At 39.6% G+C, this 25,023-nt stretch overlaps 1 protein-coding gene across 1 annotated transcript; it reads right to left on the bottom strand.

Moving 5' to 3' along the window:
- Positions 1-2,318: 2,318 nt before the first annotated feature.
- Positions 2,319-25,015, bottom strand: cpeb1b (cytoplasmic polyadenylation element binding protein 1b). Its single transcript, XM_084738615.1, has 12 exons — positions 24,882-25,015; positions 24,502-24,673; positions 20,874-21,095; positions 15,568-15,797; positions 11,741-11,996; positions 11,501-11,614; positions 8,776-8,880; positions 7,994-8,130; positions 6,486-6,684; positions 5,800-5,894; positions 5,086-5,166; positions 2,319-3,804 (listed from the first exon to the last, which is right to left on the bottom strand). Exons 1-12 carry the CDS (start codon positions 24,894-24,896, stop codon positions 3,694-3,696), a joined length of 1,737 nt encoding a protein of 578 aa, XP_084594741.1. The 5' UTR covers positions 24,897-25,015; the 3' UTR covers positions 2,319-3,693.
- Positions 25,016-25,023: the final 8 nt, after the last annotated feature.

The following is a 25,023-nucleotide window of genomic DNA, read 5'->3' as shown; positions in this document are numbered from 1 at the left end:
ACTTAATCTGTTTGTTGTGCTCAGAGCAGCCATCTGCATGTTTCATGAAAATTACGAAATGAAAACATGTTTTGGAGGCAAAAAAAGGTAAATATTTTCAGATCTGTCAGGTGTTCTAATTACTTTGGCCACCACTGTAAATACATACATAGAAACATACATAGAAACATAAATACATATCAACATCAAAGCAAGCTCAGTCAGTTGCATGAAGGTCAAGATAAAATATTTTAGGATCCCATTTCACAAAAATCTGAAGGTCAAGATAATACAACTGATTTTATACTATTGATTTTAACAGACAACATCACATCACCCCAATCATGGCTTCCCTCCATTGGCTCGTTGTGTTTTAGAATGGATTTTAAGATTTTACTGATCACTTTTAAAGACCGTCTTGGTCTGTCCCCAGGTTAGATAGTTGAAATGCTGACCCTGTATGAGCCAGTACGCAGCATTAGATCCTCAGGCGGGACCCTCCTGGCTGTTCCAAAGTCGAGGCTTAAATCTAAAGGAGACCGAACTTTCTCCTCGACTGTGGAAAACCTGCCTGAGGAGATTAGGCTGCAGAATCTATATCATCTTTCAAATCACTTCTTAACTCATTTTTATAGACTTGCTTTTATGCGAGGTTGTCTGCTTTTAATATATTTCAATCTTATTCTTTTTATTTGTACTTGTATTGTCATTACACAATTATTGCTTTCCTTTTATTTATCTAAATTAACTAGACAGCATCACGAAACGTCTGCATTCTTCCCTATATTATCCACCATTTTTATTTTTTCTTATTGTCATGTTTTTTGTTTTCCTGTTCTCATCTCTTACTGTTTTGTCTTATTTTTACTATGTTTTAGTGTCTTTTGCTTGTGTCTACTTAAATTTTTGCTCATTTTTTTCTGACTACTGTGTGTATATAGGACCTTTTAAAACAGATTATACAAAGTTATAATTTCTGACCCATCTGTGGGTTAATAGCTTAACACTACTGAAGCTCAACCTACAGGTTCTACAGGCTGTTTACATATTAGGTTGTTTATAAATGGTCAAAATAACTAAAAACATCACCAAATCTGATTCAGAGACATTCCAGGGTTTATTCATTATTTTGTAGTCTCCAAATTCAGACTCCGGGCTGTTATTCATTTGCACCCTCAGATGAGGATGCTCTGCCACAGATCTGATGTGAATTCTAAGATCCAGTGTTTTTGGAGCCGACTGAAAATCAAGATGAGATGTCTTTAGTTTTAATCCCTTTAAACACAACCTCTGCAGTTTTGGGACTACGCATCTTTTAATTACTGAAGTGATATCAGTTATTTCCTCAGGCTTGTTAAAGTCTTATAGACAACCCAGTAACAAGTGAGCTGGAATTTGACGACACACTGTATCACTCTTAGTGTTTAACAGACTAATGTAATGATCTATAATCTCATATTTACCTACTTAAAGGAAAATGCTAATTTTTACATGTCAGACACAGAACTGCAAACACTTCAAGCTAACAAATTCAACCCAATTCCTTAAATAAAATACTGGTTTAGTTAAAACCTGTTGATGTTAAGGGATAGCTTGGATTTTTTTTTTTTTTTTTTTTTACAGTGGGGTTGCATGTGTGTGTTATTCATTGAAGGTGTATTACCTATAATAGATGGCATTCAGCACACCTCCAGTTTGGAGAAGCAGCAGGAGTACCGGAGCACAAAGTTAAGCAACGCACAGCTGTGGACAGGGCCAGCAACAAAACGTACATTAGCCACCTAAAAAACAAAACAAAACAAAAAAAAGAATATAAGTTTAAGTAGACGCCATGTTTAGAATATTTTCACCACTTTACTTGGCCACCAGACAGCTCTCTGCAACAAGAAACCACTGTTTCAAGCCAAATCTCACTCCCTCCAAACCAACCAGACTCCTTTTATCTTGCAGAACACTTCTGTGAAGCAAGTTAAAAGGAATTTGGTTGATTTGGAGAAAGCAATATTTTGCTCATAAATGGCAATTTCCTGTCAGGAAGGACTGTCCGACTGCAAGGTAAAGCAGTGAAAAAACTAAATATAGTGTACACTTAAACTAATATTGTCCCCCCCCCCCCCCCCAAACAGCAGTTCATTGCTTTGCTTCATTCACTGGTACTCCTGCTGCTTCTGCAAACTGGGAACGTGCCGATAATCTATTGTAGGCAATACACTGACTATAAGTACCTCAGAGCACCACTTAAACAAAAAATCTAAACTATCCCTTTAATGAGACCAGGATGTTTGCAAGAACACTCCACAATACAACATTCATATCAATCAAGAGTCCAGACATGACCGTTAATGCTTAAACACCTTTATTGTGCCCAATCTGAACATACTCCACAACTGTAAGTAGCAGCAAACTTGGCAGACCACAATGAGGTAGACTTTCAAAACTCTAAAAAGCAGCTGGGCTAAAGGGACAACAAGCTCAGCATGACAAACCTAATGGATAAAGAAAAGACACTTTGTCTTTGGCACACAGCTTATTATGCATTTATGTCCAACTGGAACAGGAAAGGCAAAATGGGATTAAGAAAGCGTGGAATCATTTACTGGGGTCTACTCAAGCTCTGGATAGATTAAATTTATCATCAGCTAAGTGGAAGTTCTGACATTCAACAGGAAACAAGCAGCTGTTCTAACATAGGCGTGTCCCCCTGCTGATGTACAAAAGTGATTAAAAACCACTGCCACCTCTCCAAACGTGCAAATTAAAAAGTGCAAAAATCAAACTATGTACAATCAAATGTTCATTCACTCTACTCTAGGCTTAACGGGGTCCATCAGTTGCTTGAGAAAAGACGGATCGCCAGTTGAAGCGTATCCAGTACTATTGTTACATACATTTAATATAACTGGACCAACAAAGCAAGTTTAAAGTAGTACTTCCAACATTTTGTGCCCATTCAGTTGAAATTTGGGAGGGCAAATTAAAAAAGGAAAAAAACTAGCCACAGAAAAATGTATGAGGAAAAAAAAAAGGAAAAAATAAAAAGGGGGGGTTTCTCCCATAAACAGCCGCCTGGTAGAATTCTGTTCAAAATTTTCATGTCATGACTTAAAACCGTTTGTGTACAAATTAGTAAAAAACTGCGTAAAAATGTCTGAAATGCGACTGGTTAAATGAAGCCCAACATTCAACTCCCAAAAGTAAGAAACAGCAGTTGGCCTGCACAGGAAAAAACGGATGCCAACTGGGGGTAAGGGGGGGCGGGGGGGTGGGGCGGGAGGAGGGGGAAAAAAATAAAAATTTAAAGGCACTGTATGGCATTTGCCAATGAACGGCAATGAGACTTGCGTGATTGCTCTTCACTATGCAACACATGTAAACAAAAAGAAAAAAGAAATGGCATTTTCATCCACTTCTTAACCTTAGGCTGACTCCCATCTCTCTGTCTGGCCACAAGTCTGGGAAAATGCATAAGTGTGAAGGGCCCCTTGTCTCTCCCAACAAGGTCACTGTGCATAGTGCCACTGTGAACAACAGCAAAAATGTAGCAAGTGCAAAAAGTGAACATTTTCTACAGTGATATCCCAAGTGCCTGGTGGAGTGCCATGGTGCCCTCGCTCTGAGGGACGTCTGGCACACGTGCTCTCCTTGGCGGGCAGCCGTGCCCCGTTTCACAGGGGCTCTTCCTCTGGCCCTTCAGATTGTTTGGATCCATCCGCTCTAGCTGGAGTCCCTGTTCTTCTGGTTGCGCATGAGGGGCCGGTGGTTGCTCAAGATGTCCATGGAGTGCTGCCAGTGCCAGCAAGAGCGGCAGTAGTACTTGAAGCAGGCCTGAGGGTCAACAGACAGTCAATGAGCTCGTTACAGGCTACCTTCACCCATAACATGTCTGCTGTAAAATACTTTCAAGCAATCATTTCAAACTGAATTTCTGCACAACAGCTCAACATAACAATTTAAAGTATACTTCTGTCTTACTACAACTTATTTTTTTTATCCCTGGACAATGGTTTCCATCAGTTTTAACTTTGTATTTACCAAGTTAGTTGCTGAAATATGGGAACAGCGATGTCACTACACAGAAGTCCAACAGTCTTAACGGTCAATCAAGGTTGTAAACAAGACTAAATAAAAGCTGAACTTCTTTATTCTGAGATTGAACTGTTGATATATTGCCCTTCCCTATATTACGTTGCGATCATTTCATCAATACCATGACATGAGACTAAAGTCTTAGAATCATACGTGATACCACAGACCAAAAAAATCCTTTGCACACAACGGGATAAAGACTGAACTGTCTGAAATGATTACTACATTGTCTAAACCTTTGATACTGTCAATACTATAATTGTTTAATTTTAATATAGAAAAAGTATAAATACTTTTGACAACCTTAAGCCATGTCATCCAGCCCTTCCCTCAGTGTTTAGTAATCCCTCAGTTCAACTTTGAGCCATTGTACTTTCCATAGTTGTGCAGTTTTCTTTTGAAGGAGGAAGTTTGTCAACTGGGATTTTCAAAAATGATGATTTTGCTGGCAAAGTGAAAAAAGTTGCTAACACGGACATATAACCGTTTAACATTTTAGTCGTCATCTTGCTGTGTTCCCAGATCTCAGCAATTAAAAAGTAATGAGTAATAATGTTGTACTTGCTGTACAGACACTATGGACACAATTGGCCAAATAAGATCATGATTAATAATAAACCTGAATTATCCTTTTATGAACCACAATGTTATCAAATAATTTTCATCATTACATTTGACGATCATGGTTTTATTGCATCTGGCATGTGCTAAAACACCTTTGTGGTTCATTTAATTGAATTTCATTTTACTGCATTTATTTTACTTAATAAAATTGTTTTTCATAAAGCATAGAAATGGATTGTCATGCACTTCATCCTGATTTTGTGGCAGGATATAGCCAATTTTGCTTTTCTGGTGTTTATTCAGTCAAACATCACAGTCTGGGACCATAAATACCACATTTTGAGGGTAAACTGTCAGAGCAAAACATGACAAAAACTACTGGCCAAACACCGACTGACCCAAAACACCATGAAGTGGATGATTTAATAAAACGATTGAGTGCAAGTTTCCACTGACCTGGTCTCTGCAGAAGAAAGGCCCGGGTTGGCGAACGCAAACTTGACACATGGAGTCTTCCAGGTACGGGTCAATCTGGACCTGAGGGAACAGGCAAACGCATGGTTACAGACGTCACAGTAAGTGGTGGAAGCTTTTTAACCGTTTTTGCATCTCATTAAGTGAAAACCCTCTGATTAAACACAAACCAACTTGCTAAGTCATTGAAAAGATTCACTTCAGCATGGCTTAGGAGCATTTGTGCTTTACAAGCAGATTTGTAATAGAGCTGCACAATTAACCAAAATATTACTTAAATTGGAATATGGCCAAGTGCAATATACAAGTCACAAGAGCTGCTTTTTTCTGATTAAGAAAAAAGTGACAGCACAGCATTATGAGGTACTGTGGTGCTGCAGAGACGTCCCGGCCTGCAAATAGTTTTTCCAAACGAATGTCACCATGATTTTAAGAGATTTTCAGTAAATGTGAAAACTGATGCAAAAATGATCATTTCCACTTATCATGAATCATATCTTGTGATTATTTTGACAAATATTGGGATGATTTTTATTATATTGTGTATCCCTAATGTTTAAATAAACATGAATAAAAATTAGATTCGAGGCCTTAACTTTGCTATTGTATAAGTCACTCCTTGATTAAATGTCTTAAACTGAAGAAATATTAATGATTACAGAAAGTACAAGGGCCAATTACAGTGCATCTTCTTACCTTCTTTGTAAACTTGGGGGTTTTGATCTCCACAAATGCGGCGCACACAGCCTTCAGGTAACTGCGCTGATTGTTAAAAGTGACACGTCCAGAGCCTGCACACGAGAGTTCAATAATTCAGTTTGGATCCGATCGTTTAGGCAGAAAAACACTCTGCACAGCAAGTTTATATAAAACATATTTGATAGCTGTAATGAGCATCCAAAACTGTTTGGACCATTTACTCAACATCAGCATATCAAATGATAATTGGGCTGTAGCTCAAAGTTAAATCCACATATTTTGCCTCTGAAACTACAGTGAAAACACTGATCACAGTAATCCACTGAAACTGACTTTGGTCTGTTATTGTTATGCATGTGACTCTGCTTTCAGAAAAGGTTATGAATGCAGGTTTCATGCACCATTTCTTTTTTTTTTTTAAAGGGGACCACTTCTGATAAAAGAAATCCTGAATATAAAAGAAATGACTCAAGACACGTGACCAATTTCACGCAGCGCTACACAAACTACAGCAGATTCCTGCATCACCACATGTTCAGATACACTGAAGGTAAATTAATGACAACTCAGTCTAAGAGGTCTACAAACTGTGAAGGCAAAATGGAACTTGGTGTTTCTGTATTCGCACAATGTGTTTCACTTAAATGCGCAGCAGAAATCTGACTAAACACCCACGCTCTCACCTATGGGGTACTTGTGCTTGTCCGTGTCGATGCCAGCGTACATGACGCCTCCGAACAGGTCGTTCATGATGCTGGCCAGCGCCTCAGCGTTCAGCATGCCATGCAGCGCACCAACAAACACCGTCTTACTGGGGTCCAAACGCTGGGCGGGGCAGCGCACATAGTTGCTATCAGAGATGACCCAGGGGATCACCTGCACCTGTGACAGAAGAGGGACAAGAGTCACAGGAGTCGGTGACAGATGACTAAACCTTGTTTTGTTCTCCTGAAGAACTGAACTGAAGAACCAGGCTGCAGAGGAGGGCTCGTGTTGTTTGCATTAGCAATCATTTTAATCAGGGATGTCTCGACTGAACTTAATTTGAGTCTTTAACATTGAAGATCTGCCAATAGAGAGTATTAATACTCTTATTTACCTAAGTGTTGATTATATATGTATCTGACATTTGTTAGTTTGAGGGCAGAAGCTTCACTCTCTGGCTGAGCACAGACACCAGCCTGTAGAGAGCACACAAACTTGACAAATACAATTTTGTCCCGTCAGCTTTCTAATTAATATCAAGTCCCTGAGTGACTTGCTGATATGATCCACCGCCGACATTTGCCATTTACTCTGACTCTTTACTCTGCTCAAAAGGAAGAGGTTGCAACCTGAATAGTCTGGACACTGATATTTGCTAATAAGCAGCGTCAGAATTTTTGCCAATTTGTGCCGTTTGCCAATGTCGGTGTCAGAACTCTGAGTCACACCCACTACTGCAGCCAAATTATTTTTATTTGGGAATGAAGTGAAATGCTGCACTGTCGGGCCCATCTGAGGTAAAAAGGGAGCAGCACTGCGGCACTAGCAGGCTGAGGTGAACAAGACAATAGAAACCAGTAAAGAAAGGATCAGATTTATTTTAACTGGTGGCAATCTATTAAAAAAAAATGCCTGGATCACTCCTGATGCTGATTCTTAGGATCAGTTTCGGACATCTCTAATTTCGATACCAGTTCTAAGACGATACTCAAGTTTTGATGCAGACGCTTGATAACTCACTTTAAGAAATAAAGCGATTTTCTACAAACGTCTGTTTTAACAAAAGCTGAAATTCTCAAATGATGACACAGCTACACAAAGTCTTTGCTTCATTTGATTCAATTGACTGATTATTTGAATTATAAAAATTGTGAAATAGTTGCTGCAAAAATTACAGAGCTAAAAGTGGCATCTTCAGTGTTTCACTTTGTCCAACTGATGGCATAAAATGAAACATGATTAAAATTGAATTGAAGAGGACTAAATGAAATGTGGAAAATCCTGAAATTTGAGAAGCTAGAATCATGAAAAATCATTTAATAAACTCTTCATGTGCTTTAACAACTTTTTCAACTTAATATTTTTGTGCACAAGTGATTGTGGCATAGTGGAATATTTCTCTCTGAAATGTGAATAAAAATTAGAAACTGGCATGAAAAGAAAGTACTGTGCATTATTGTGTCTTGCATGTTTAGTTTCTACTCACATCTTTGCATCTCATTCTGCGGCTGGACATCTTGAAGTAGTACTCTCTGCTGTCCTCGGGGTGAAACGGGTCCTGGGAGCAGGCGTGGAGCAACGCCCGCACAGACTTGTCGCTCTCAAACACCAGATAAACATAGCCTAAAAACAGAAAATACTTCAGAATACGGGAATACTGCAGCCCTCAGCAGTACTATGGTGTGAATTTAGACTTTGGCACAATCACTTTCAAGATATTCAGGCAGCAAATACTGCCAAGTTCAGTTAGAGATCGCCTCACAAGTGAGTCATTAAGTTAGACAGCAGTTTGCAATTTGTCAGCTTAAAAGAAACTAGATAATCAAAATTGTTGAAACTTGTGATTATCAGTTAATTGTATTGTTATGCAGCAAAGAGTGGTGGAAGAATTTTAAGTAGAAATGTCATAAAATCTGAGGACATGAGCAGTAAAACCTGCATTAAGATGAACAGCAGTCACGAGTAGATGCTCAAACACTGACAGAATATTTACTCAGCCTTATATCAGCCTAAAAAAAGACCAGCGAGTTGAATCAATACCTCTGAAAAATCACAGAAACCCTTCAAACTGACATTCACCACAGCTCTAATGCACCAACTCCCTGCATCTACCACCGTGTTTTCTGCTACATTTAAGCCCCACTTATCACCGCCTAAAGTAGCTCTGGAGACCAGCAGTCAAACTCACCAGCATGCCCTGTGTTCACCACTGTGTCACCCCGAAACCATGAAGGAAAAAGATAAAATAGCCTACCAGCTCGTTGTTACCTTTAGCCACATTACCTTTGGGAGGACAGCGAGGGTGCTTTCCATCCTTACCCGGCCACTCCACAGTCAGAGGGCCGTAACCGCTGAAGGTGTTGATCAGGCCGGCTGGAAAAAGAACAGACTAAATTTACAACTTTTATCTGTTCCCCAGGGATGGCTTATAACTAAAGGTGACAGCATTTACAGCCAGAGCCCCAATGTTATGAAACGAGCCACCTAAGAGATTTAAAAGCAGCCCCTCATTCTGCTCACCTGATTTCTTTAAACATACTTACCTTTCCTACTTTTCATTAACTGCCTTTTATTGCCTTTTTGTTTTATTTGCTTTGATTTTTTTTTTTACAGCTCTCCTTTGCTGGTTTTATTGAAATTTCCTTGTTATTTTTTAATGACAGTATATTTTGCTGTTTTATTCGCTTGGATTTTGTTTACTTGGAATTTTTTACGATCAAATTGTTTTTATGATTTGCTTATAATTTGCCTAGGGTGAAACACTTTGTACCGTGTTTAGAAAAGTGCTATACAAATAATAAAAAAAAACATTTCTTCAGTAAAATAGAATCCGTTTCATTGAGTCTGGCTTCTATAAAGTGACATTTCTAGTTTTAACAGATGTGGTTGTGGGAAGTTAACATTCAGACAGCTTAAAAATACCCAAGACATAAAATAAGTGTAATGACATCTCCTGTTTTCAATGGTGAGCATCCAAAAAATACAAGTTCATATCATGCTTCCATTTATATGAGGCTCCATTTTTAATGGGAACGTTTCAATGGTGGGAAATTATGACCTGAAATTTGCCGAATCCATCACCAAGACAAGAATTCACTTCACAGGATGCAGATCTCTGCCAGGCAACAGATGGTGAAGCACCTACTGCAAAGCCACCACAACTGCCAGAGGCAATCAGTGAGATTTGCAAAGTTTGGAATAAATTTTATGTCCTATAGTGCAAGTTCTTTTACAGATGTAGGCAATAGTTTAATTATCACTACATAGTGTTTCATACAGTCTCAGCTTTCTTTAAGGTGCACAGAATAGTGTGGTGGTACTTAGTGTCCTGAGTTCACCGAACTGTATAAACTTCAGGAAACAAACTAGACAGTAAGTTCAAATTTCTAAACAGACAAAATATTTATAGCAGTTTAAGTCGCAAACATTTTGTTGTAACATCACACCAAACAGCCCTCCCCATCTCCCTCTCACTTCCAGGACAAAGACTTTAATTCAGTCAGTTGTTCCTTGCAGCGCTTTTACAGTCAATACAGCAGCTAAAATAAAGAGATTTATGAATCTTGTATTGTGCTGAATTGGACTTAATTGTGACTTAAAAGCCTTCTGTATCAAGGTAATGTTTCCATTCAGATTTGCCAGAGTTCTGTTTTTAAAACAATCGATTGCAACATTTCACTCAAGACACTGTCTTATACCAACTTGGTAGATGTCACCAAACCTAAGTGCCCAATTTTAGTGCATCGTAATACATCGAATATAGCATTAACTTGCAGAATACAAGTGTAAGAAAATATCAAAAATATTGAGTATCATATGTTTCGTGATACTGTATCAATTCATAAAACACTCTCTGGATATCTTGATGCATGCAAAGATTCATGGCCACGGTTCATTTTGTGTTGTTTAAACCCATGACTGTTAAATAGCATTGTTCTTATCTAGGTTCCCTGTTCTGTTTGCATAAAAAAAGCTAACTTTTTTAAACTCAAGTATTATGTGTATGGTGGTGTGTTCTTCACACTGACAGTATTCTTAAAATTTGATTAAAAAAAGAGGCAGTATATCACCTTGCTTAGATTATTATAATATAAGAAAACATATTGAATCGTATTGTGATATGCATCATATCACCAGATCCTTGCCAATACAGTCCTTTAGCAAATGTTCCAGTTCGAAATGAGACCAAACTTTTCAATGGATGTCAGTTTTTGAGCTATGACAAAAGGCAAAATGTGGCCTGCTACACACTAGGTAAACTCCTTTTCCTTTTTTGAAAAATCAGTTTCAGTCTTATTGCAGGTACAGTTTTCTTTGTTCAGTTTGACCCAGCACACTGCAGCAAACTGTCTGCGAAAGCATCTTCTCTCCAACACCACCTCTAACAGCTCCTGGTATTTCCCCTTTGACCTTTCTGATCGTTACGTATTACGGAAAACACCTTGTATCCCCTTAACAACCTCATGGTCAAACAGTGGAGCACTTTAAGTTTCAGACTGATGCTACTTGCATTTAATTTGCAATACTTGCACCATGTCCACTTCACTTTCACTTTCTACAATAATACCATATTCTGAAGTACACTGTAATACATTACTGCTGCTAATCACACCACTCATTTTGCTTGGGACAGAATTGCAATAGTAGTTCAAGTGCAACACCAGTTCTTTGTACCGTATGTTTTAACTGCTCTGTGTATTTTCTTATTCTGATATTTTATACACTTTGATTCTCCATTTACCTGTACTGACGCTTCTTTAACACCTGAAGTTTCTGTCTGGCAGATTGATAAAGCATCATCTTAGCTCATCTAAACCAGAGTTATGGCAGCTGCTGTAAAGCTGCACACACTTAATCTGTGTTTTAATCAACGTATGGATTTAAGCACAGTCCCTTAAAGGCTGCTCACTCATTGCACATGATGATTAACAGTAATAAGCATGTAAAAATCATCAAAAGAGGTCTGCCAGTGTAAAATTAAAGCAGTAGGTACCTTCTGTGATGTCCCAGGGCACGCCACCCAGAAAGACCTTGCAGGAGTACAGAGGGTCTTTGTTGTTTCTGGGAGGCAGCTGACCGCTCCAGGTGAACGTGGCCTCATTCACAGCTGACGAGTCCAGAAAAAGGAGTAAGCAAAAATGCCGACAACATAACCACGTACGCCGTTAAAGCTAGGCTATAAGACAATGAAAAAGGGTAGAACAGTGCTCAGTCAGATTTGTTTTAGATTTACCTGCAGCCTGTCTGTGGAGGCGGGCCTCCCTCTCAATACTGAACGCGTCATCCGACTGATCAAGCATGTCTGAACCAGGCCATGGAGAGCCGGTGCGCCAGCGGCGGGAGATGGCTGAGGAGGCGGGGCTGGCACTGGATGGTGGGGTCAGAGGAGAGCTGGAGTCCTGGGGGTCCAGACGGGAGCCAAGTCGCAGCAGATCCTTCTGCATGTTTGATGCAAGATAAGGCAGGGGAGGGGAAATCCGCAGAGTCGACTGCAGAGAAACAAACATGTTCAGGCACTTGTACCTTACTGGAAACCGGAGACTAATATCATCTAGCAAATAAAATATGAGCAGTGTATTGAATCAATCATATTTATGTAAACAAAAAGCAGCTGCTGATGAAAGCAGTTACATGGACAAGATTTCTTCAACCAGATGGTGAAAGTTAAGATTAAATGCTGTGGGACATGCAATGTGGTTTGATTCATTAGACTGATATGTCAATTTAATACTCCAATATGATTCATGTTTAAGATGCATCTTTATTTTAAAATTTCCACAGTATGCCGGTCACAAATATCTGGAAGAGTTCAGCCATAAAATTGTCAAATTAATTTAGCTGCTTTTTGTGAGTTGACAAATAGACCTTTAATGAAGCAAACGGGTAAGATCCTCCCTTTGGATAATCACTGCAGTGATTAAAGTGTTTCAGCTGGTAACAAGTTATTTAACCCAAACTGATGCAGTGAGCAGCTTCTCATTTCTTAAACCACCATGTCAGAAGACATATCCTGTGGTCATGGAAAAGATGTTACTGTTTCAGAAATTACTGGCCTGCATCAAGGAAAGAAAACAACTAACGAGATTGATGAAACTGCTGAAACTGTCAAACGCATTATTAAAACCTAGAAGGATAGTGGTGAACCATCATCTTCAAGGAAGAAATGTGGTCGGAAAAAAAACTCAAATGATTGTGATCAAAGATCAGTTTAACATTTGGTGAAATCAAATCGTAAAACAGTAGAACTCAAAGCTGTGTTACAGTAAGAGCATTTCTACACACACAATGTGAAGAGAACTGAAGGGACTGGGACTAAACAGCTGTGCAGTCTTAAGAAAACCACTTATCAGTGAGGCTTATCAGGAAAAAAAGGCTTCAATTTGCTAGGGAGCATAAAGATTGGACTCTGAAGCGATGGAAAAAGGTTCAGCAACATTATGTGCCCAAAAAATGAGGTCAGCTCACTACCTGAATACACTGAATGAACAGGTTTTTCCAGCAATGGATTTTTTTCTTCTCTGACGACAAGATGACAACGCCACGATTCATCGGACCCAAATTGTGAAAGAGTGGTTCAGGGAGCATGAGACAATTTTCACACATGGATTGGCCACCACAGAGTCCAGACCTGAACCCCACTGAGAATCTTTAGGATGTGCTGGAGACTTTAGACTTTACACAGCAGTCTGACTCTCGCATCATCAATACAAGATCTTGGTGAAAAATTAATGCAACCCGGGACAGAAATAAATGTGACATTGCATAAACCTATAGAAATGATGCCATGGCGAACACATGCTGTAATCAAAGCGAAAGGCAGTCCAGCAAATGAAATATTAGTGTGCGACTTTTTTTGCCCAGGCAGTGTATAATGTGAATGTTATCTGAACTGAACATATATTGTGGCAGACTTTATGATATAGATTCAACAATTATTTGCTGATATCACATTGTGATGAAACTTGTGATTTAAATCTCTAACCACCTGCTGTGAAGCGTCTAATCAGCTAGAAATATAAGAGAAGTGGTGATTCTGTCTGTTAATACAATTTAAGACTGAGACACATCGTTCCCTGAGAATAATATTTGCATTTCTGCTGTTCTAATTAAGCCGCAATTTCAGCAGCATAAACAGGGGAGAGTGCAAGAAGACTTTCACAGCTCATCAAGAAACTCATTCACATCAGCTAATGTTACCCCCATGCAGGGCAAACATGCACAGGAAGAATATATTTATTCCAGCCAGAGAGAAACAATCATATTAAGCGTTTACATTAGATGCTAATATTTTCATAATTAACGGATGAGCAAAAGGTTTATACCACTACTGAAAATTCCTTCCAATCCAGCAAGTCTCTTCTGATTGAGAAGGTTACATGGGTCATTTTAATTCTGATTTGTTGAAGAAAAGGGTCCATGTAAATGCATCTAAAAGAGGGAGTAGTGGAACCTGTTCTTCGTTGGCTTACAAGGCAAGCTGACATGTACATTTTCACATCACTGATTCCATCAGAACAACAAAGTCTTGTCACTTTCCAGTCTGCTGCTCTGAGCTTCTCTTCAGAAACGGGTTGTATTTCCAGCGAAGCCTGCCAGCGAGTTCATGCAGCAGTTTGAATCTGCTTTTCCCCCCTCATATGACCTCACTGCAACATATTTTAATTGCATCTTTATGATCAGATAGGTGTACTGAAGCAGCCCGCTTGTGCTGCAGGCCTGCTGCCACACAGCGCAATCAAAAGCTATGCAGACACTTGCTTCTACTGACGCGGTCACCGCTGCTTCTGTTTGTACAGCGTTTTATGACCCCCACCTCTACCTCAGCCTCAACCCGTAGTCTTGCTTCCCCTGAGAGACTGAGCTCGGCGTTTTGAGGGGAACTAAAAGGTCAGAGCTTTGGACACCAAATAAACACAATCGACTCATCTATAATAAAAGCATTAAATAAAGGCCCAAGCAACCATTTTATTATTTCAGTCAGACATCATGTTTAAAATCCTTATTACAGCAGAGGGACACACATTGGTGTCTAGGCTCCAACTTCATCACTTCCTGCAGATCTTGTTAACACCGATTTAAGAGTGACTATCTTAAACCCTGCTGGAGGTCTGGGACCAAACTCTGTACTTTTAAGGGTACTGACTGCATTACCTCTATTACAAAGTACCAATTAAAATAATCTGTGCCAAATTTCGCAAGTAAAGTTAAGCTTTACAAAACTCGACAGCTTCTTCAGATGATTAGTTTGTGGGATAAGTTGTTGGATAAAACTGGGCGATTTTACAGTGACAACCGTCTTTGTTGGCTTAGCATTTTGCTGCCGTTAGCAACACTCACCTGAAATCTTTCACCAGCATGCTATTTAGCACGTTACAGCAGTATCTGAGATTTATTAGTACATCCGAAACCTTAACATGAAACAAATATTTGTGAATTGCACGGCATCAATGGGGAATCTTACAGTATACAAGCACAGCGGTATGACGACATAACAGGAAGGATATCACATGTAGTTCCTCTGCAACATAAACAGTGTTGCCCTGGTGACACAGACTGGAGGGTGGAGAGACGAACTGACATGAGGGATTTTATTTCTGTGTAGTGTGTAAAATGCTCTAAATAGAATCTTAGAAATAAATCATCTTGAAATTGAAAAGTCTGCATGTTTCTTCCAATTTAAATTACATTTTGTTATTACAGACAGTAGCGTACCAGTACTGAATTCTAGGTAATGCTTCTGTTCAAATGTGAATGGTACCCAGCCTTAGCGATGCTGATGCAGGGCAGCAGTGGCACCAGCTGGCAGAGGGCAAGATGGGAAATTTTTGCAGTTTAAATAGACCACCAAACTGGTAGAGTGTGTTTGGTACATTATGGAGGGTGAGGCATGTCGTGTGTAGCAGTGCAGTTCAAGCTGAATGTCTCAACAAGCTCTGAGGTGTCGCTATATTTATGTTCTCTACAGGTGATCATATGACCTGGCTGTCCAACCGGCCACCTCACTGGCCCACAACAGGCCAACACATAAAACATCAATAACAGAATAAGTATGCTTCTTACCAGCATGTCACAGAGGTGGTCCGAGCCAGAGCTGAAGCCGCTGGTCTCAGAGTCTTCCGGACTGCTGGAGCGAGAGTCCAGGAAGGAGCTGGAGTCCAGACGGTTTGCCATGCGAGCCATGCTGGGGAACTTCTCCAAGAAGTCAGCAGTCATGCTCATGGACTCAGGGGGCAGGTAGCCCGGGGGCTTCCCGAGGATGCTACTGAAGGGACTGTTCAGTATACCTAGCACTGGAGAAACAGAACAATCGCACCATTTACAGTGAGGTGACTCAGCCATTTCAGAGTGATCTGTGCAAGCAGTCATGGCGATATTACCCCTTAGCTTGTTTGACGTTTTGCGAGAGGACGAGCAAACCGAAGGAAATGGGATGTGTGTGCTGAATCCACAGAGCCGTATCGATTTGTCAGGAGGCTAAATTGCTTTTCAAAATTTGAATCTTTCTTTGCTCTTTTAGGGAATCTCTTGTGCAACTGGATGAGCAAATTAAGAAAGCTGGGTCTGTGTGCTGAATCTGCAGACCTGACTGAAAGGCTGCCATGCACACTCAAGTTTCCAAAATTATGACATACATGATGACACCTGGAAAATGCAATGGACAGGTAATTTAAGCCGACTTTGAATGACAATGCGTTTTTTAAAAAAAAGCAGGTAAGGGCTGACTTTATACAATCATAGTTACAGATAAAGGAAGATACTTTTGAGAATTTATCAGAATTATAATCTACCAAAAAACCTCACTTTTATAAACACTTACAGATGAGAAATTACCTTCTAAAAGAAATCCAATTTCATTATAATCACCCCGTCATAACTTGTATTAGAAACTAATAGAGCAGATAAAAAACATTAGGTCAGATCTATCAAATCGTAGAAGAATCTACAAGTTATGAAATCAGAGCAATCACTAATTTAGTTCTATCACCAGAAACACGGAAAGACATAATACATGGAAAACTACAAGCTCAGCAGTTTGGAAAGAACACTTAGAAAATCCAATCACACTTTTTTTATGACACCTGTTACCGAAGCTGAATACCCTGAGGAGACAACAGTTTCTGGTGAAAATGTGAGGAGGTAGAATACTTGGCCGAAATAAGCAAAAGCTAGAGAAAATATTTTACTGCACACTGCAGTTGGAGCCTGAGCAGCTGTTACTTGGTAAAAGACTAGAGCCACTTTTCACAAGTTCATGAGCATCTTAAGCATTTTAAGAGTATTGGCACTTAAGGGACAGTTCACCCAAAAATTAAATTATGGTCGATCTAGATTTTTTGTCTGAGTTTTGGAGACCGACTGTAGATTTGTCTGCCTTCTCTCAAGAATAATGAGACTATTATGCTTGTGTCACTGTAACCACCAAAAAAAAGAAACACCAATGTCTCTACAAAAATCACGACCAAGTTACTCAAGATAATCCACAGACCTCATTGTGAGCGGAACTATTTTGTTTCCAAGAAAGAAAGTCGGTCTAGTAGATCCTAAAGTAGTTCTGGTAGATTCTACTGCAGAAAGCAGTTCTTACATGAAACTGCTAATGCAATTTCATTTTTTGGCACCTTGAGCACCAGCCGGTATCTCTAAGGCTCTACAACTCACAGAAAAAAAAAATATTTAAAAAGGTCTACAGGCTAGTGTTGTCAAAAGTATTTAATATCAATACTGAATATTTAAAATGTAGCAGCTGCACTTTTTCGTTCTCTTATCTCTGACAGTGAGTTGACACACGCTGCAGCTCCCACATAGTCCCACTGTCTCCCGTCTTCTCATCACTCACGTCATTTGCTTTATCCATATGTCATGGTATAGATTTTTATTAAAAGAAACAAAGACTAAAATTTTCTGCCCTCACTGGTGAGAAAAAAAATTTCCCCATGCATTGAAAATAGCAGAATATCACTATTTTTAAGGTACTGTATTGAAATTAAAAATTGCAGTATTGTGACACTACTAAAGGCCAGGGAGAAAAAGTGTGTTTTTGATTTTGGGGTGAATTGTCCTTTACAGCAAAGAACAAAACTGGTTAAAACCCAGAGGTGTCACAGCTGAGCAAGTGGAAGGACACAACTATCCAAATCTATAAAATGGAGAAAATAAATCACTGGATTAGGAAACAAACAAACTTTTTAATATGAGATGGAAGAGGATACAGAAAATAAATGTTTTATTTGAATATTAAGGTATTCCCTCAGTCAAACCACTCTTTTTTTTAAGTTCTATTTTTTCCCCTTTCTATTATCCAAATTTCTTAACCAAATGTATCACTATACCATTGTTTTAATTTTGATTATTATTTGTTGGGAGTGCACATTATGGGGTATTAAGTAGCTATAAAGATGCATGACACCTCTGTTTCTATACTTTTGTGAAAAGTACAAACTGTTAGAGAGAACAGAAAGAAGATACTTGGTGTGAAAGCTGGCAGCCAAAATGCCCGAGGCATCGACGCTCAAAGCATTTTCAATTTTACATTTGATGTTTAACTTGGCTGCTACTAATCTGAAACAGAATCTTGTCACAGAAGCTACACGTCTTTCCCTTTAGTCATAAGTTAAATTTAATTTACAAAGCTCAAAATAAAGACTTGCCTCAGGGAGCTTTACAAGCTGCACGGCACATGACACACTAAACCTTGACTCTAGGAAGGAAAAACTACCCTAAAAACCCCTTTAAACAGTAGAAACTGGAAGAAATCTCAGAAGAGGCACAAAGGAGAGGGCGTCTCTCCCGGGACAAAAAAAGACAAGGCAATAGATGTTGCACATACAGAACAAAATCTCAGTACAAATATTGATGACAAAATTGCTAATCTGTGTGGCACAATGTGATTTAGCACAATTATTGGAGGTCAGTTCACGTGACACCTTTCCCCAAAAAAAGTCTGGTGACTTCCGAGCAGCCACTCCTTGCATATGAACCAGCGTCTTCCTTCCTCTTGATAACAGAGTGAGTCAGCTGGCAACTGTGACAGATATGTACCGTGTGGCCTGTAACAGTGAACATGAGGCTCTGAGGGGATTATTCAGCTGCAGCCTGCATTCAGAGCTCTGTCCCACTTTGTTGCGGGCCTAGTTTAGAAATCGCTAAATGAAGTTCTACCGGTCGGTTTAGACATGCAACAATAAAACTACAAATGGGGTCACGACAAGTGGGGCAGCGTCGCATTCGGTGGTACCTCTTCCCGAGACGGACGCTCATCTGAGATCTGTCTGACAGCCAAAATGTTACATCTTCCACATTCACACATGTTAAAGGGATAGTTCAGATCATTTAATGTGTCCGAGGTAATGATTCCTGGTATTAGCTACAGTGGATGTTTGTCAGTAAGCCACCAGTTTTGAGACGCCGAGGGGCAACAGCACAGAAGGTCAGCAATATACTGCTGTGGACAGGGTCAGCAACATTTTACGCACTTAAAAATACAATTAGAATATTTTCACCGTCAGAAAGCCTTTAAACATTATACAAGCCAAACACTCTAAATATTCCCATATTTCACCTGGTTGTAATATTAACCTGTGCCATTTCAAAATTCCTATGTGCAGTGGAACAAATAGTCGAGTTTTTTGTTTATATTGTTCTGATTTTATTTCTCCTTGTCAACATCTTTACTCATTCACTGTTGCAGCTCTCCATTTTTTCTTTTCCCTTTGCTGCTGTCACAATGCAAACTTCCTGATTGCAGGACTAATAAAAGATAATCATATCTTAACCAAACACTGCAGATGAAATCAGTAATTTTATGACTCAGAACACAGGTCTATTGTTGCCTTGACTGGTTGGTTAATTTGTGCTATTATGTGATTTTGGTGCTTTAAAAGATAAGTTCGGATTCGCCAAAGTCAGACTGAATTTTCTGGATCTGAATTTTCTTTTGTCTGGTTGGTTCAGAGACTGCAATCAGAAAAGACTGTCTGATAAAGAAAAGCAGTGAAAATATTCTGAACATGGCGTACATTTAAAGTGATATTTATTTTTTGAATGCTGCTTCTCTAAACTGGGGGTATGCAGACCAGTATCTACTGTAGGTTAGGGGCTGTCACAATACCAGAATAAAAAATATATACCTAATACCTCTTTTGATACCACAGCAAAAAGACAAAAGGGCCAAGGTACACAAAATAATAAAAATTAATTTAATTAAGAACCTTCACAGTGGCAGTATAGAATTGGTCACTGGTCATCTGGTTTTGCTATGCTGCAAGTAGGCCAACCATTATTTTCCTCATCAGTTAATCTGCCAATCACTTTCTTGATTAATCGATTAGTTGTAAGGTCCATAAAAATGTTGATAACCATTCGCCAAACCCAAGGTGACATCCTCAAATGTCTTGTTTTGTCCACAATCCAAAGATATTCAGTTTACTGTCAGAGGACAAAAGAAACCAGAAAATATTCACATTTGACAACCTGGAATGGGAGAATTTGGATTATTTTTCTTAAAACAAAACATTTAATTTCTTATCAAAATAGCTGATTGATCTAATAGCTGACAACTGATCGATTGACCACCTCATTGCTGCAGCTCAAGCTGTGAGCCAAGCTTCAGGCAGGACGATAAAGACCGAACTGAAGTCTTAATGAGCACTAACGAATGAATGAGCACTTTTTTATAGTTCGATATTTTTGATAATGTCAAATGTTTGTATTGTATTGTTTTAAACGTCGTTTTGAAAGAGTACTGGAGTATCAATACACTTGACGACCTTACTGTAGGTAAAACACTGATTGTTGATGATAATGACATATGACCCCCCTTCAAATAACCTCAACTATCCCTTTAAGCAGCTAAATGACTTATCTGGTTTGTATCCTGACCAAAACTACCTACTGTGCCTGGGAAACCTCAACATCCTGGCACCCATTTGAGCAACAGGTTATATAATTAAATATATAGAATATGACTGAACTTCTTACTTAAAATCAAAACTCGCCTCCTTATAGGTCTGAGGAAAAGAAAAGTAGCTTCAGTGGACCTTTTTTTCCTGCCTGCTGGATAGCATGAGATGCAGCAAAGCAAAACTGCTACATCATCCTCCCTGGTGACGCTACAGCCTGTTCCCACACACAGACCAGCCACCACATATTTCAACAGAAACGAGGGCACAAATCAAAACCTCAGATGTTATAACATCTACTGTAATACAAAAAAAAGGAGTAATGAGAGCTGATAAACTCTTGGGAAAACTGCTACCACCATCAACCACACTCTGGATCATTATGTGGTATAAAACACTGAAGATCCAAACAAAAACTTTTGTTGTTGTTCTTAAATTAATTTAAGTAATAAAACATCAGGCACTTACTGGAGGGTGAGCTGGTCTGAGCCTGGGAGGGGGAGGTCTGTGTGTCCGTTTCCTGGCTGCTCCAGGGTCTGTCCCACCCGGACAGCCGGAGCGACTGGAGGCCCAGGCCCAGGTCTGTGACACCCGGCGGGCCCCTGGATGACGGCACCTCCTGGGAGCCGGGCATGCCACCACAGTTGGGGAAGAGCATCCTCCTGCTGCCCACCGCAGCCAGCTCCGACTCTTTTTGGTCCAAGATCCAGTTCAGAGATGTAGAAACAGAGAGAGGAGAGGAAGTGTTAGACAGCTGTAAAGAAAACTGTTTCAGTCTGCGTTACATAGAAAAAGATCACCGAGAGATTCGTCACACAAAGGAAATGTCATTTAAAAAAAAAAAACTTCCCTCATCATCACATCTCCCCCTACCCTGGCTGACGGGGGAGCTAACCTGCTGCCTCTGTGCTCGGTGAAACTGCCATGCATCTCCGTCCGCATCACTGACCCACCTAGCAGCATGTGACATGGCTGCTGATGCACTCGCACACCCCTGCTAATGACATCAGCTTTCCCCCACCTCCCTGCCTCCTTGCCTAACAACTGTGTAATGAAAAATTCCTGTCGGAGCTATTGGCTTGTTGATAGAAGTACTCCCCTCTCTGGTAAGCACTGCACGTCTCCAAGTCGGTGAGAAGACAGCCGCCAGCGCTGCCACCGTTGCTGCTGCTGCTGCTGCTTACTCTGTGTCTAGCCTTGTTCCCTGAGCGAGCTGACAGAGGCAGGAGGGGAGGGAGGGGAGGGTGAGGCGAGGGGCAGAGCTACAGCGGCATGGTGGGAGGCAACATGGGAGATGGGAGTGAAATGACTCAGCAGACTTGATTTAAAAAGAACTTGAGACTTGAGGATGCTCAACTAAACAGAAAACTGGATTTAAATAACCACTGTACACATGAGTTAGTGTAGTTTTGCAAACACAGACACACAGAGGGGAGAAACAGGCATGCAGAGGCTCGCTGTGGCAGAAGCAGCTGACTGATCAGATGTTGAGGACGGAGCGATTTGCACCGCCAGCTCCTCCCTTCCCTCTCCAGGCCTGGAAAGCATCCAGCTGCCAGCTACAGCCCTGATTCAGCAACACCAAGCTGGGGTGCCGGGCCAGAGAGGCCACACCAGAAGTTTAACTCAGTTTACCTCAAGATACAAGTCACTGAAGTATCACTTAAAACTTATGGGACATCAGTGCTGTACTGCTTCTTATGTCAGGCTGAATAAAAGCTTCATAATCATGTAGATTAAGAGTGCAAGTTACAAGTGTGGACAAGCCTTTAGTAAATTAATTCAGTAAAGGACACAGGCATCGTGCTGAGCTTAAATCTTGGCAAATCTCACTCTTGGGAAAAAAAAAAAAAAAAAAAAAAAAAAAAAAAAAAAAAAAAAAACACTTAGAAGTGCTGCAATGCTGCAGAGCAGCGATGCAGCATGAATCAGCTGCTGGCACCCGAATGATAATGACAAGGTGAAGGAGGTAACAGATGGAAACTCTGGCTGAGAAAGTAAAATGGGGCTCCTCCATTGATGGGGATTCAACTTTTCACCTTAAAACAAAATTAGAGCCGCAACGATTAATCGATTAGTTGTCAACTAGTACATTTATTGCCAACTACTAATAAACAATTAAACTACTAAAGTATTTTTTGGGGAAAAGGTCTGATTTTCAGATTAAAATTTAATATTTTCTGGTTTCTATTCTCCTACAACAGTAAACTGAATCTCTCTGGGTTGTGTAAAAAAAAAAAAAAAGACATTTGAGGATGGACCTTTGGTAGTTTGGTCTTTAAAGTGACAGCAAATGCTGATCAGTGTTCCTCAATCAATTATCAAAAAAAAATTGACAGATTAATCAACAATTAAAATAATCATTAAATGCAGTCCTACAAAAAAATCCACTGTGTAAACAAAGAACAAATGGCCAAACATCAAAGACAATAAAACACTGAATTTATCAAAAAAGAAGCTTATTAAATGTTTATGATCAAGAATAAAAAGAATTGCATAAAAAATTCCCCAAAAGAGGAAAACTAATCTGATGAAATATTTATAGGAACTCTGCTCAAATCATAAACTTCCTGCTGTTATTGTGTTCTCCATTTGGGTTAATCGTACAGTTTATGTTATTTTGCATTAAATAGAACACAAAATATCTATCAGTCCCTCCAGGGTTTTGAGGGCTTTTTTGGGGATTGTTGCCGCCTGAAATGCCCAATTTCACGGCAGCCTGTCTAAAAAACTGCAATGCACGTTGAAATGTTTTAGGGCATTTTTTGCAAGTTGCAACAGCATGTAAAAATTGCAAAAAAAGTTGCAAATTTTGTTCCAGTGATCATTGATAATTAAAATACACTGCTGTTTCCATAATTTTAAGTTTCATTACTCAACAAATGGCTCCAGCAGAAACAAAGAAATGTCAAACAAGTTGAAATTACTGCCATTTCTAGACTACTGATTAATGTATTTTCAGTTAGCAATTCATCAATTAATGATTAATCATTAACAACCCTAGTTATTAATTTGCTTCCATGTAAAAAGTTTAGAGGGAAATGTCTTTGGTGAAACTTTAAACTCGACATCTTAAAACATGAAAATGAACACAGAAATTTACTTGCCCAGAGTCAATTTTCACTTGCCCCTGTACAAATTGTCTTATTTATTAGCAGCCATCAAATCACAAAGACTAAAATTAATGGTCATGTTTAATCTAGATCCATAAAATGTCTAGAAATAATGAAAAATGCCCCAGTTTATCAAAGTCCAGGGCAGGAGTCGGCAACCTTTACTCTCAAAAGAACCATTCTAGCCAAAAAAAAAGGTGAAACTATTTAATCTTTTCTGGATTTGGCATCCATAGTTAGCAGAGAGATTCAAGACTAGCTAGCGGCAAAAATCAGAGAAAAAGGTGTTGAGCCGTAGACCGTGTAGGCTGCAAGGCAAATTTTAGTTTATGAAATATTAGAACTTTTTATTTGGTCTACAGGCAGCACATTTTTATTAGTGGAGAAGGTAAGAATTACGATTATATATAAAAATGACAAAAAAAGTTATTCATTTCCATAAGATGTTTTGCCATAGCCACAGACAGCCACTGGAGAGGGGCAGAAGGGCCGCATGCAGCTCCGGAGCTGCAGGGTGCTCACTCCTGGTCCAAGATCATGTTTTATTCTGTCAGTCTAAACCCCAAAGACATTCAGTTTAATATCTTCATAAGCAAAGTGCTATTTTCATTAAGCATTACTTCAATGATTAATCAATCATAAAAATAGTTAAATTTTTTTTTACCATTTGCTTGGTTGCTAGAATTGACGTGGCATTCTTATTTGTCCTGTGCAAGCAAGCAATCCACTTGCACAGGGATTTAGTCTTTAATAATGTATTTTATCAGCTTACTAGAGGTTTGCAATGCAAACTCTAAAGCGTAATTAGTGACTATTGCTATTAAATAAATGTAGTTAAGTAAAAAGTATTTTTGCCTAATGTCAAACCAAGTGAGTTTAAACTTTGCAGCCCTGCAGTTTCCGGTTTGAGCTGGACCTATTTGACAGTCTGCTGCAGCAGGTGGACTCAAAAAAGACAGACTGAAGCATGAATGAGTCTTTACCACACAGTATGTCTGCCTTGCCCTTGGTGTTGTTGGGTGTGGTGCAAACACCGGTGAAGTCCAGAGCGTTGCCCAGCATGGTGTTCATCCTGCGGAAGATATCCGCGTTGCTGCAGGTGGACAGGGCCGGAGACTCGGAGTCCGGGCTGTTCGGCCTGCGGGGGTCGTTTCTCTGCAGGAGTAGACGAAAAATTAACCCTGCATTCATGCTACAGAGTTATGACACTTGAAAACCGACTTTTAACACACTTCTGGTGAGTTTTTAGAGTTTGACTTGAAAGTTTTAGTGTAGAGGAGAGGTCGGTGGTAGTTTCATGATACACAAAAGTCCAAATTTAATTAAATTAACCGTTTTAATGTGTTTTTTTTTTTTCACTCACCAGGGAAAACGCCATGATGTGGACTGACAGCCTATGAGAAATCACACAGTAACAACGGCTGGCTGCAGTTAGAGGTCATATTTATGAAGTCTGCTGCTGCTAATTTGTCTTAATTTAGTGAACGTGTGCTCGAGCGTGACGC

Source organism: Lutjanus erythropterus, chromosome 1 (assembly GCF_056507025.1).
Source record: "Lutjanus erythropterus isolate fLutEry1 chromosome 1, fLutEry1.hap2, whole genome shotgun sequence".
Lineage (NCBI taxonomy): Eukaryota > Metazoa > Chordata > Actinopteri > Lutjaniformes > Lutjanidae > Lutjanus > Lutjanus erythropterus.
Note: the sequence above shows the minus strand (reverse complement) of the source record. Positions and strands in the feature narration are given on the sequence as shown.

Bases quoted from the DNA above. Each gene is read 5' to 3' on its own strand.
- cpeb1b (XM_084738615.1), bottom strand. The intron at 15,798-20,873 runs GTAAGTGCCTGA...CTGTTTCTCCAG, and splicing joins TCAGACCAGCTCACCCTCCA to TGCTAGGTATACTGAACAGT. The intron at 8,881-11,500 runs GTACCTACTGCT...TTCTTTTTCCAG, and splicing joins GCCCTGGGACATCACAGAAG to CCGGCCTGATCAACACCTTC.